The sequence below is a fragment of the Lepidothrix coronata genome, unplaced genomic scaffold (assembly GCF_001604755.1).
Source record: "Lepidothrix coronata isolate B3197 unplaced genomic scaffold, Lepidothrix_coronata-1.0 Scaffold130, whole genome shotgun sequence".
NCBI classification, from domain to species: Eukaryota; Metazoa; Chordata; class Aves; order Passeriformes; family Pipridae; genus Lepidothrix; species Lepidothrix coronata.
Genome location: NW_016690310.1, coordinates 2,154,379 through 2,168,472, shown reverse-complemented (window position 1 = coordinate 2,168,472; position 14,094 = coordinate 2,154,379). Strand labels below are relative to the sequence as shown.

General features: G+C 43.6%; 1 protein-coding gene across 2 annotated transcripts in view; it reads right to left on the bottom strand.

Moving 5' to 3' along the window:
• ANO5 (anoctamin 5) overlaps positions 1-9,169 on the bottom strand; it is a 55,117-nt gene extending 45,948 nt beyond the window's left edge. For both annotated transcript variants that reach the window (XM_017826794.1, XM_017826796.1), the window contains exon 1: positions 9,040-9,169. In XM_017826794.1, coding sequence (XP_017682283.1) covers positions 9,040-9,100 — 61 coding nt within the window. In that variant the 5' untranslated portion in view covers positions 9,101-9,169. The remainder of the gene's footprint in view (positions 1-9,039) is intronic.
• Positions 9,170-14,094: the final 4,925 nt, after the last annotated feature.

Genomic DNA, 14,094 nt, shown 5'->3' with positions numbered 1-14,094 from the left:
CAATGACTCATATTAACTGAAGTCTGATTTCCAAGAGGCTCCCAGCAGAAAACAAAAGGGACAGAGGACACAGACACAAGGGAGGAAGGTGTAACATGGGTTAGTACAATACCTTCTGACTGTGATGGCTTGAACTTGGTGAGAATCGCAATGTCATCTTGAAAAGGAAAAAACACTCCAGTAAGAACCAGAAGTAAAATTCACTTTTAATATGAACCCATTTCATAATTCTCCTCTATTCTTTACAACAGCCACTATATTCAACAAAAGAATAAGCCCTAGCTGAAAGAAATGCCTCTTTCCCAATGTAACTGTTGTCTTCCGCAGCCTTACAGTTCTTCACTCAGCTATTTGCAACTTCCTAAAGACGTGTGCCTTGGGAGTTTGCACGTTACTGGAAATAAGCAAGCTTCACATGGCCTGTAATTCTGCAGTATTAACATATGCTGTCCCAAACTACACCCAGCCACAGGGCAAACCTACTTAGAAACTTCTGGCGTGCCACCCCTAAGAATTACAGACCATTTTCACTTCAATTACAGACCTGAAAGAGCAGAACAACAGTAATTCAAAACAGAAATCAACATTCAGCACTGAAGACTGAAGAATATAATCAAGACTGATTTCACCTCTTAAAACATAAGGAGTTTACCCACCAAAAAAAGGTACTTTTATCAGTGCAATCTCGCGATTTCTGCAACAAGCATGAAAAATGGCTTTTTGTGCAATGAAATGATTAGTCATTCTACAGTAGCTTAAATTTGTTTAAAGTGTCAGGTTGACTTTGTTTTTCTACAGGGCAAAACTGATAATTTAGGAAAGGACAAAAGTGCATGTGTTCAATGCTGTTGCAAAAAAGTAACAACGCCATTGTAAAACAATGCCTCTCATAGCCCCCTATTTTTCTGATAGCTGCAGCAAGGTGAGGGGCACCAAAAAATGAGCTGCACATTCTGCAGGAGAAATGCAGCCTGTCACAGGCCACGTCCTGGTCACAACAGTGGTGCCTCAACCAGGCAAGCAAAAGGCCCTGGACCACGGGACTTCTCACGCAACCTTTAGTGGACTTTTTGAGGAACGGTTTCAGCTTCTGAGACTCTCCCAGATGGAGCAGAAACACACTCTGGAGGACACTACAGGCCAGATTCTGGTCTCCAAAACAGCAAGAAGTCCACCCTGCTATGGGAAGAAGAGATTTTAGCAATACAGGCGTGGCTGGACTGTGCTACTTGTCCTTGAAAGCCAATAAAAAAGTCCTTGGCTTTTTAATTACTAGGAAAGTCGTAGCCACAGATGTTGTAGCCCCTTAACTGTACCTAATCAGCAATCTCCCTGGAAGATGACAATCCTTGTTACTTCAGCATCCCTCAGGAAGTCGGGGTCTGCTGGGTGATGGCAAATTCAAAAGCTTGGCTGATGATGCTGCACTGGAGGTACAGCCAGGCCCACTGCAGCTGGCGTGTAGATACTGCAGCATGGCACAGCTCAGACTGTGCCTCGGGAAAAAAGAGCAAGAGAAGACTCTTAAGTTTTCCTTTCCTCCAACTTCTATCACCCTGATTCATCTGCACCAAGCAGAGCTCTCGACAGATGTGCTCCTACCAGTAAAGACGTTTACAGATTAGATGCGTCTAAAACCAAGTGGCAGCTGAATAGATATTTTTAAGGATCAAAATTTTCCTTTTGCTACTAAAACTAGAAAATCATCTGCATTTGCACACGTAAGACCTCTGATAGAGCTACTCCAAAGGCAAAGTCAGAGACAGGATTCTCAGGTAGGCGTTCATAAACTGCATTGTTCAGCAGCAATAAGACAGTATTACTGGTGTCCTGCTCCTACTTTCAGTATTGTTTCCAAAATACTGCTTTCATTTATTTCCACTATTTTTCTTAGCCACAATAACAGCATCCTTTTCAGCCAACAAAACCAAGGAGGTCAAAAGAGCTTTCAGAGCTTTGACACTGTTCTGCACATGTCTGACACCTGTGGCATATTAGTTTATAAGCAAACATATCCCTAGAGCAAAATGTTGACGGTCCAGGTAAAATGAAAAACAAACAGATAAACCAACCAAAACCCTAACAAATCCTGAAACTTACATTGCAGCTGTTATGAGGTAGCTACTCCGTACTATGAAGAAAATTCCCAATACTCATCCTTAACAAGCAATTAAAAATAATTTTATTCCTAGATGTCTTGAAGTCACCATCTGAATAAACCCCTGCCATTATTCAATCACCTGGCCTCACTGACAGAAAGGAAAAATCAATTTAAAACATGCTTATTTATCACTAAGTCAATGTGCTATTTATAGTACTGTGTCCTTTGCTCCCAAACAATCATCATGGGATTACTGCTGTAGTGGGATCTACTCCATCTCATTTCCATCCTTGATAAGGGTCTGATTCAGCATTGCATCACTAATAAAAACATGTACTGAACAAAGACTTCTCCAGAAAAAGGTCACTCATTCCAAGCAAGCACCATAATAAGTACTGCCAAGTGCTTCCATATCTACAAAGAACACCTTCAAAATGACTTATTAACTAAACTTATGTTGCATAGTGATCATATCCTCCCAGAGCTGGATGGCTGAGTTGCCATGGGGAACTGGAGACCCACCTTGTTGGCTCCTGAGCAAGCAAAATAGGGTTTACTTCACGTGACATTGCCTGAAGAGTAATAACTTCACTGCTGAGCCAGAAGTTCAATGTCAAAATGATGTCTGAAGTGGTGGTTTATGCACGTGCAGAAATGCTACTAAAAATTCAAAACTATTTCTTGACAATGAAAACATTCTCAGTGAATCCAAGAAACTTTACTGCGAACATTTTAAAAGAATTTTATTAGTCCCTTAAAAAAAAAGAAGACTGCATTCAAGCATAGGCTGCATCATGGACATATAAATTTTCTGCACGTGCTTTATTATTAAACAACCACTTTCCAGAAAACAGGCATTTATCAATGCATCAGAAGAAAAAGAAAAAGAAGTCTTTTATATAGGGGAAATCTGTTCCTATCAATAAGAAAATCTCATTTAGCACTTGGAAAAGACACGAAGTCTTAGTCCTAGTCTCTAGTATAGTAATTGGGTATTTTAAATCAGAACTCCATGTTTACCCTTGGCTGCCTCTCTTTTAAAGAACCACAAAAAACCACCCCCCCTTCTGATTGAAAGGCAGCAGGATAACAAAAAGGGGGAAAAAAAAAAAAGAAGTTGAGTAAAGCTGGTTTTTGCAAAAAAAAAACAAGCACAGTGTTGTAACACAGATCTTGAATGGCATTTACTGCAGCTAAAGCAACAACCATTACCATATTTTATGCATTAGCATAGAAAAGACTTAAAATACCTAGACCTTTAAGGTCATTCTGCAGAATGACACATGTAAACTGATTAACAGGTTCAAATGCAGTTAATAAAAGAAAGCCCAGACTAGAGATAGCTGGATAAAGCCAGGTATTTTTAAACTCTGCAGCATTTATATGCATGCAAATAAGGGGGACTAGGATGACAAACAAACCTCAGCAGAGCAGGGTGGTAAAACACCAGACAGTATTCCTGTTATCCAGACATTTAGCTTCAGATGGCCAATTTAATCTCCAAATTTTTGTTCCTTCTGGTCCTTATGCTCTACCTCATTCCATACTCTTGATTATGCTTCTAATGAAATGCATCATTGAGAATTTTGCTAGTATATCCACCATGTATCTCATTTTCTCATAATAAACAACATAAAAATACACCAGCATAGGAAGACCTTTTATAAACAAATGCAAGAATTGGAAGAATTAGTGTTTTTGTCCAAATTACTTTAAAGACAATGGAGTAACTCTGGAATTCCTAAACTGATCCCAGAGAGGAACAGTTCCTATCAGTCAAGAAAATGAGCAGGGCAATGGACCAGGGCTTCCATCACTTGGAGTTTTTTATGTGAGCACCAGTCAATTAACAGAACTGAAGTAGGCAAAGGCATCCAACCACCAGTGGCCTCAAACCCACATCTGCTAGCCATTACTTGTTAGCATGGTATATTCTAGCATACTATAAATTGCAGAAACACAGGCTTTCTGATTTCCTACCCAACAGTTAGGAAAACTTTGAATAACAAACCACAGGACCCTCTCTAATTTAGGGCTAGTACAGAAAATGAAAGGCCAACCATGTGCATCACAAGCCGTGCCCACATGGCCTGCTGGGGTTCTGCTACTTTGCCAAAGGCCTTAAATTTCATATTTACCCTTGGGAGCTGGGTAAAGAAGAGAATCACTTGGGATTTCCAGTTATAAGACTGTACTTCACACAAAGATATACTCACTTCCTAAAAAATGTGTTTGGAACTTCACTACCCCATTGAGAATGGAGACAAGAACACCACAGCTTTAACAGGCACAGGTTTCAATGAAAAACACACATCTCTATAGTATAATCCAAGTAGCCAAGTCCCAAACTACAGTCAGCTCCTCCCAAACATGTTTAATGTAACACAAAATGTACTAATTGTTCCAACAAATACACAATGTTACATGGTGTGCCATCACACAATGTTTAACCTATAAATAATTCCTGACATGCTATTCAGCTTTGGTACACAGCAAACACCTCAAAATCCTTCCACAATTATGTTATAATTGCAAGAACTATCCCTAGATCTTCCTTGCCCTCCGTGCACTTACACACACGCGCACGTGAAAAGCTATCACCAAATATAATGAAATAACTGCTAGATAACAAAACACAACCCAGTAATCATACTGCTCTTTGCTTCCATCCCCAGAACACAATAATAAACCTGTGGAAAAGTTCACTGCATTATTACCCTGCCTGTTAACATCTGACCGCATTTTTACATCACCTTCCTAATTACATGTTTATGTCGGATGACTGTAAATCTCCTCCACCTGCACATGCAACTCATTAGTTTACAAATACTAAACATGAAGACAACGGTACTGGGTTTAATGGGTTGGTTGTTTGAGATTTTTTTTTTTACAAATTATCTGCCAACAGCTCTCAGCATAATTTTAAAAGCACCTTTTCAGTAGTGCCCTGATATCTTATCCTAGTGATTGCTTTTATCACAGTAATTATTAAGCCTTTGTACACAGAGGTTAAAGTGCACATCCTTTTTTATAGTAGTTATTTTCATTTGTGTAGGGAACGCCTCAGAGTAGCACAGTACACCAGGCAGTACCTTAATTGCAAACTGATGGAGAGGGAAACACTGAGAGAACATCACTTTGCCTTACACCAGAAGGGATTTTGGTGGCTTTCTTGGCATTCATTTGGCATTCACAGCCCAGAATGTCTGGCCCCAGCTGGAACCAAGCATTCCTCCAGGAACTGTTATGAGGGAGAGACAGGTACAGATGATTTTTCTCTTGTTTTCTGAGCAAGAAGTTGAAGTTGTGGACCCCTTATTACATAGAGGCTAAAACACTTTCACCTGTGATGGCAGGACCATCACTCAGTTCTGCACCCAAGGGATCTTAGAGGTCTTTTCCAACCTTAATTATTCTATGAATCCAGCTGTATTTCCCAGCTTCCCAAAGTGTGGCCTAAACAACCCACAGAATTGCTACTGGGTTTAGATGGCATGTGGGGGACTTAATCCCTCCTTTCCTGCTCACCAGGCTACAGGGAGTGAGTTTAAGCTCATATGCAGGGTTCTCACCTAAAATAAGTGTTTTCCAAGAGCAATTTTTCTTTTTTTTTTTTTTAAACTAACACAATCTTTGGAGAAAAGTCCATACTTAACAGCTGCAGTGGAATGGGCTTGATGTTCTCATTTCCTCATTAAAAGCATCATACAATGACACGATGCAAGCTGTTGGGATCAGTTCCCAAAAGCAAGTTTTCCTACTACAGACAGGAGTTTTCTGCTACAAGGAGGTTTACCTTCCAATAACCAACCTGTATTTACGCTGTGCCCCCGCGGTGACTCATAGCAGCCAGCAAAGAAATTCCACTCAGAAACTACACATTGGTTGGTCTAAGAGTATTTTCTCCCCTGCCTTTTATATTCTGAACTATGTATAAATTTCTTGGAGCTTTTATTTCCTTACCTAGGAATAATCTTTCCAACAGCTTTCCCATTACCAAACCCCTTGGTTTAGCCCTGTGGGAACACGATATCCCGTTCAGCGTTTCCACAAATAGATCAGAAATTACTCCATACATTGCGCCAGTAATTAGAGACAGGTGTAGTTTTGAACACAGGCCTGTATTTTATGTTATTAGTATGAATCATAATAATTCTGATCAAATAAGTGAAGTATCATCATCTATTAAATGACAGCAGTATTTGGCCCTGAATGTTGAGGCATTACAAGATGCCAAAACACTGGCACAAGCGCTGTTTGCAAGTCATACCATTGGCTTTTCCTGATGTTTTTCCACCTTTCTCAGAGGAAACACAAGCAAGATGACAACCAAACTAAGTGAGCATTTGAATTTATACGGCTTAGAGTGTTTCAAGTTCAAACCAGACTCCTGGAAGTTTCTGAAGAGGAGCCATGTGTATAAAGGCAGCATATTTCAAATCATGGCATGGAGCCAACTGCAAGTTTCCAGAAGATCCACAGTCTTGGGATATATCCCACAACACAGTTACCGTAGCATTAAAGTGCTGGGGGAAAAAAAACACTGAGAGGCAACAAAGACATAAATATTCCTAGCAACATAATGTGGTCTTCTTCCTCTGATATTTACATTCCAATTTCACAAGTTCAGTTTTCTTAGAGTTTAATATTTGAGGTAAATGACACACATCTTCCAACAGAATGCAAAATCACACACACAGAAGTGGAAGTTGTTACTTCACGCAGATTTAATTCAGCAGGAAGCCAGAAAACTTCCTTCCAGGTAGGAGTTGTGGCACACAGGCTCTGAACACAGACTCTGCAAGTTAAACTGTGTACCAGCAGCAGAAAGTTTTTCATCCCCACAACCTGTCTACCAGCATTCAAGTTTAATGAAAAGCAGTAGTAAACCAGAATTAAATACACACACACACTATCCAAATACAAACATGGAAAGGAAAATAAGTAGCAGATGTCTTCTCTTCTGCCTTATTCCTACTGACTCACATGGGCCCTCTTATGCACATTAGACATATACAGCCTTAGGAGGCTTTTTCTTAAAGGCACAAAACAGATGTTTAGATCTACAAGAAGTTCTGCTGGCAGTACATGCATACTGTTAAGTTTTCTGAGACATAATTTAAGGAAGATTTTATTTTTTTTAACCTTGAGAGATTTTTGGGCAACGAATTTAAATAAACTTTAAAAAGACTACTCATATTCAATTTGTTTCTGTTTTAGAAAAGTGGTTAGTTAAAAAAAAATTAATTGAACTGTTACAAGATTTTGTCTTGGATAGTTATGTGCTACTGTATGGTAAATCCTCCTTAACCATCCTTGTTCACTGAAACTCCTCAAATCTCCTTATATTCAATATTCATGACTAGAAAAAACCCACAAGGCACTCACGGGAAAACTGAATACTGCGTTTACAAACCTGACTTCATAGAATCATTCCCTAAATGGGAATATTTTGTGTGCTCTGTAAATATTTTTTAGTCTCAAGCCACTTCAGAAGAACAAGCCCTGGTTAGAGCAGTTCAGTTCTAGCACTTTTCACTGCTCACAGGCAGCGGGATGGGCAGTGACTCAGGCCTCCCCACATCCCCTTTGGAATAGCATTGCTGGCCAAGAGGCTGTAACACCCATCTGCTCCAGTTCCTAAGAAGCCTGCCAGCTCCACCAGGCTTTCCCAGAGAGGGCCAACCTTCGTCTGACACTTGCTGTGGACGCCTGCCTCCCCGCAGCTGGACACCGCTCCTTGCTGGCACTGCTAAGAGCTTCTTCTGGGTCATTTTCACAGTCAATGCCTGCCACCGTATCTCTCTGAAACAAGACTGTCAAATATTTAAAAAAATCACGATTTGACACTAGTGCTGGGGGGTATTAACATATATTATGGCATTATAGGTTTTGCTAAAACAGACAGCATAATTGAGCTTTGAGGGAGAACACATGACCCAAGAAACCAATGCAGGAACTTAGTGGTTCCTTCCCGCTTTAAGATCTTCACTTCTAGGACAGATGGCAAAGCATTATTCCCCAAAAGAGAAATTTTTCCAGCTCAGCATTTTTATTTTGTTTTTAAATAACCACAGTCCCATGCTGAAAGCATCAACATGCTCTCTTACATCTCACTGTTGATTCACGTTGCCAGGTGAGGTGCTGATAAATACACACTTGCGTCATGTTATTTTACAAAATCATTAATATGACCACATTTATTATAAGTAATGACATACCATACCGACATGAAGTGGAAACTGTAACCTGGCTATTGCAAAAGAAGTCAGGTCCTGACACAAACCCCACTGCCCAGCTGCCACTGCTGCAGGGGCCTCATTCAAAGCTATGGGGCACCAGCACATCTGGGATGGGGTGGCAGGGGAGAGGGGCTGCTCCCCCCTTCCAAGAGAGGGGTGACTCAGCCTGCTCTGAACCTTCTTGTACTGGCCACCTCAGCTCCTGGGAGCCGGCACCTGATCCCAGCTGGTGCCTCGGGGGAGGATAAAAGTTTGCCATCAGGCAGAGGGACTTGTGCATTTGCAGCTTGCTTTAGGATGAAAATCAAGGGTTTTCTCATCTGGGGAGGATGATGATGTAAGAACCTTCGTTTTCAAGGTTTACCTGGGGTTTACAAAGATCTAATCATACTTCGCTCAGGCTCATGGAAAAGTGGCTCTGCTGTGCTCAGTGGAAGCCGGAGGATCAAAACCCGAGGCAGGAGGGGCCCGGAATCCCCCGGGATCAGCCCCATCTCACAGACGCCGGCCTGCAGACCCCGGGGAGGAACCAGAGCGCCCCAAATCCCCCACGCCCCGCTCGCCCCCGCCGCCTCCCACCCGCGACGCCTCCGCGGGCCCCGAGTCACCCCCGGGCAGGAAGCTCAGCCCAGCCCTGCCCTGCCCCGGGGGCAGAGGCGGAACCGAGCAGCGACCCCCTCGCTCCCCCCCGCTCACCGTCCGCCGACAGCGACATCTCGATGAGGGTCTCATTGCCTCTCTTGCCCAAGCGGTTCATGGTGGCCGCCTTTCCTGCCCTCGCCGGGAGCGGCCGAGGAGCGGAGGGGGTGACTCAGGGCCGGGCCGCCTCAATACATGCGCACTGCCCGCGGGGGCGGAGCGGGGCCGGGCGGGAACGGGGGGAGCAGCCCCGGCCGGGCGGCTCCGAGAGGGGCCGGGCCTCGCAGGAGGGTCGGCGAGACCAGGGAGGTGCTGGCCCCGCACGGAACAAAGCCCCAAAAATCAGACCATGTGCCTGAGGGCGGTGTTTATATACGTGGTGTGGGCCCGGCTCGTGTCCCTCCCCAGCGTCTTGTGCGCCCCCCGCCAGGAGCAGAACAGGCGCGCTGTGCTCGTCAATATCTAAAGTATCCCTCTGTTATCAACAGCGTTATCATCACAAAGGCAAAACACAGCCCCATAAAAGCTACCAGGAAGAAATTTAACCCTTGAGGCTCTGTTGACAGCTGCTCCTGCAGCTGTACCATTCATAGAATCATAGAATCAGCCGGGTTGGAAGGGACCTCTGAGATCAAGTCCAACCCTTGATCCAACACCGCCGTGGTTCCCAGACCATGGCACTAAGTGCCACATCCAGTCTCATCTTAAAAACCTGCAGGGAAGGAGAATCCACCCCTTCCCTGGGCAGCCCATTCCAATGCCTGATTACCCCCTCTGTAAAGAATTTCTTCCTAATATGTAACCTAACCTCCCCTGGCACAGCTTAAGATGTTGACCTCTTGTCTTACTGATCGATGCCTGGGAGAAGAGACCAACCCCCACCTGGCTACAACCTCCTGTCAGGGAGTTGTAGAGAGTGAGGAGCTCTCCCCTGAGCCTCCTCTTCTCCAGGCTCAACAACCCCAGCTCCCTCAGCCTCTCCTCACAGCATTTGTGCTCAAGTCCCTTCACCAGCCTCATTGCTCTTCTCTGGACGTGCTCCAGCCCCTCAATATCCTTCCTGAACTGAGAGGCCCAGAACTGGACACAGCACTCAAGGTGTGGCCTCACCAGTGCTGAGTACAGGGCAAGAATCACCTCCCTGGTCCTGCTGCCACACTGTTCCTGATCCAGGCCAGGATGCCATTGGCCTTCTCGGCCACCTGGGCACACTCTGGCTCATGTTCAGCTTTCTGTCAATCAGCACCCCCAGGTCCCTTCCTGCCTGGCTGCTCTCCAGCCACTCTGTCCCCAGCCTGTAGCCCTGCATGGGATTGTTGTGGCCAAAGTGCAGGACTTGCACTTGGCCTGGTTGAATCTCATCCCTTTGGAATCAGCCCAACTCTCCAGCCTGTCCAGGTCCCCCTGCAGAGCCCTCCTGCCTTCCAGTTGATTGACACTCCCCCCCAACTTAGTGTCATCTGCAAGTTTGCTGATGGTGGACTCAATCCCTCATCTAAATCATTGACAAACAGCCCTGGCTCCTCATTGCTTCCTTCAATCGTCAGAGACAGTTCCCAACACTCTCTATATTCAGTACATGTATTTAGTATATTTTTGTATACTAATATAATCTCAGGCCTTTCAGATTAACTTTTTTGTACATTCATCTTTTATTACCCAAGTTAACCATTCCATGCACCAAACTGGTGGGGAGTTTTGTTACTTGGGCAACTGTAACACAACAGCAGCTTCATTACAGGAATTCTTAATAAGAAGTTACTCAAGTAAATTAGTTGAGTTCGTGGGCATGTTTTCATACTAAGCCTTTATTTGTGGAGCATTACTGCTTCAAGAAGTGTATTTTTAGTCAAGAGCAAGACCTAAAAATGTGTCTGGTTGCTTTCCAAAGCCTAAAATATTTAGTTTGGGTTTAATATCATGATGCAGGATAGTGGGGACAAAGAGGAAGGGCTTGGTGTACCAAAGCATGCCTTCAAACAGCTTGTGACTGCGTACAGTGCACCAGGTCACAACGTTCAGTTTAAAAGCTGCACTTTCTAAGCCTTTAATTTCCTCATAGCGCTAGATATCTTGGATAAATGCTTTTATGCCCACAGAATATGCAATTAGAGTTGCAATGCAATTGGATTTGCTATTCAACAAGAGCCAGAAACAGCAAGAACCAGAGAGGTCTTTGCTCAGTTTTGCCTCCTAATTACACGCTCCCTCTGCCCAGCTCCACCCAGCAGCAAACCCAACAATACCTAAAACTGTGTAAGTACCTCAGCCAGAATGCCAAAGAAGATTTTACAGACCTCTGTAATTGTACAGGCTGATGGTATGTCGACTTTGTGCAAATTACACAGTGGCCTGTGGTAGGGTTGGGACGATGCTCTCCCAGAATGATCTGTGGAGGAGCACAGGAGCTCCATGCAATACCCAGCACCAAATTTTCTTATGCATTCAGAGTTTAAGCAGCCATTGTCTGACTCGGTGGCTTCACAGTTTGCCCAGGTGATCTAGGACCACACTTCTTTCAAAGGGCACACACCTTTTTCCCTCCTACTTTCCAGTGTCATGGCTGATCAATCATAAGGTGATGCATGACTTATGTCAACCTGTTAAACTGCCTGACCTTTTTTAGTTTCTTTTTTTTATTATTCCTGGGTTTTCAGTTCCATGAATCACTGCAAACAACAGGTACTGCCAAAATAAAGGAGAAGATTGGGAACCACACAATGGCAGGACCATTTTATTCCTGAAATATTAATAAAGTAACTATAGTATTTCTGTATTTAGTGGTCTGGAGTTCCAACACTGTTTCTAATACAGTGTAAACATAAACCAAAAAATAATAAAAATACCTAGAAGACTGTGGGTAAAGGCAGCAAACACCACCAAAAATTGGTAGCAATGAATAAATGTACATATTCGTGAATAAAGGTATATTCAGCAGCAAAGCATAATCCTTTGTGTGTGCTAAAGGAGAGTGGGTAGTTTGTAACCCTTATAAAATCTTCCTTTCCATTGATGGGCCCTTTCGAAAGCATGGAACTGATTTACAGGCCTTCATATTTAAAAAAAACCAAATTGCTATTTAAACACAAAATTAGTAGGATTGAAGGAGAAGATTTCAAAGATATCTCTATGCCTATTGTTGTCTCAGGTAGGTACCCCAAAGCTGTTCAAAAGAACTCCTAACATACAACCTGAGATCCCAACTTTCAAAAGTCAACTTAAAAGACTGTCTAAACCTTTTGGCATTAAAGCACCTTTAAAAAGATAACCCCGAGTCTTAAATCATGTGGAAAATGGGAGTCTTTTGTATCTATCAGTTAGATGCTCTGAAAAAAAATTCATTCTCTTATCAGTCCTCTGGGAGAGAATCTAACATATACAGCTTTTGCATTTACCACCTGGGGACCTACCCAAGTTGTTCAAATAACACATCCTTTCAGAATTCCTTCTGCTATGCGTGTCATATATCCACATCACAGTCTCAGAAGGTGCACCAGGTTTCTGCTATTGAAGTGTGTTGCATACACTTATCTTGTTTAAAAAGGGTTTTTTTTAATATATATATATTAATATATATATATATATCTCCAGAGTTTTAGTAAATTTTCAAATCAGACTGTGAACACAAGTCAGAAATAATGAAACACAAGTTTGAAATAGAGACAGGAGCGAAAGGGAAGCCTTTCCTTCCCAGCCTCCTCAGCCTCCTCCTGCTCCTCTGATGGCTCAACTACCCCATGGATGTTTGCTGTGTTGTGAGATTTCAGCACATGTGGGCTGTGTCCCGGAAATTAGTGTTGCTGCCTCCCATATTTTCAGGAGTGTGCTTTTGTCAACTGATTTAAAGGCTGTTGGAACTTTTTGGTCAAAGAGCTAATGTATTTCCCCGTCTTTCAATTAGCCCTTTAGAATATAAGTAATAGTGTAATTTGGAAAGAAGTTAATTGTTTAGACACTGGTAGGGCCTGATACCAAACAGCCTGAGAAAGGTAAAGTGGGACTTAGATGGAAGTTAAGTACCCAAATCCAGCATTATGGTACCAAGAAGTACCAACCAGTTATCACAAGCTTTTTTTATTATTATTTTTAATGCACCAGAGCATAGTTTCTGTATCCCAGGCAAAAACATCTGTTAAAGTTTCAACACATATGTGAGGTGTGGGAGATCACAGGACAGCTACTGTGAGTGAAGGGGGGTCTGCCCACATCAGGCTGCCACACCAGGCTGTGCTGGGGTAGGAGAGCGGAGGAGTGATAAACGAGGCAGGAGACAGGGATGGATGGTGTACCGTGTGCTCTCCTGTGAAGGCTGCCACTGTAAAGAAAAGAATGTAATAGCCACTGTCGAAAGAGAAAGCCCAGGGGAGATCGCAGCTCGTCTGAGTTTCAGTCTGTGCTCCATAAACTCTTTCCGCACATATTCCGGAGGCTGAGATCTGACTCCTCCCACTACACACAGTTCCGAAGGGAAACCCAGCTGCTTGAATAGCGGGATCAGGAGCGAAGAAATACAGTAAGGCTTGCTGATGGGAATGGGCAGTGAATTTGTGTATGGAGACAGCTGATTATTTGTGCCTGCTACCGCAAAGCCCTAAAACCATCAGGAAATGGAAAGAGAGTGCCATAAAGAGATGTGCTGCAAGGCGGCAGAGTGCCAACGCTTCTCAAAGGAAGTAAAAAGTTTTACAAAGTATGCAAAAGTTCATCATTACTCACTGCAATTTTTTCCTACTTCATCACTTTCCAGTCAGCTGTTTGCGGAAAGCACCGCAGGCGGCTGTAACACCTATGGTGTCTAAACAAACAGATGACTTTACAGACTACAATCTACGTTTTTCTTGGCCGGAGTTACTACGCGTTGACAATAGCAGAACTAACACCAAGTCCCCGGCGTGCGCTCTCCCCGGGGCAAGGAAACCGCACGGGCGCGGTCCCAGCTAAGCCGAGCCGCTTAGGTCCGACCGCGGGGAAGGACCGAGCCGGGGACGCGGCTCTGTGAGCCCGGCGTGACAGCAGCGGCTCGGAGAGAGCTGCTGGAGAGCAAGGCAATCTTAACGGCAGCCTGTATCCCCTTTCAAGCACGAGCAGACGTTTTAGTGCTGTAATCCCGCA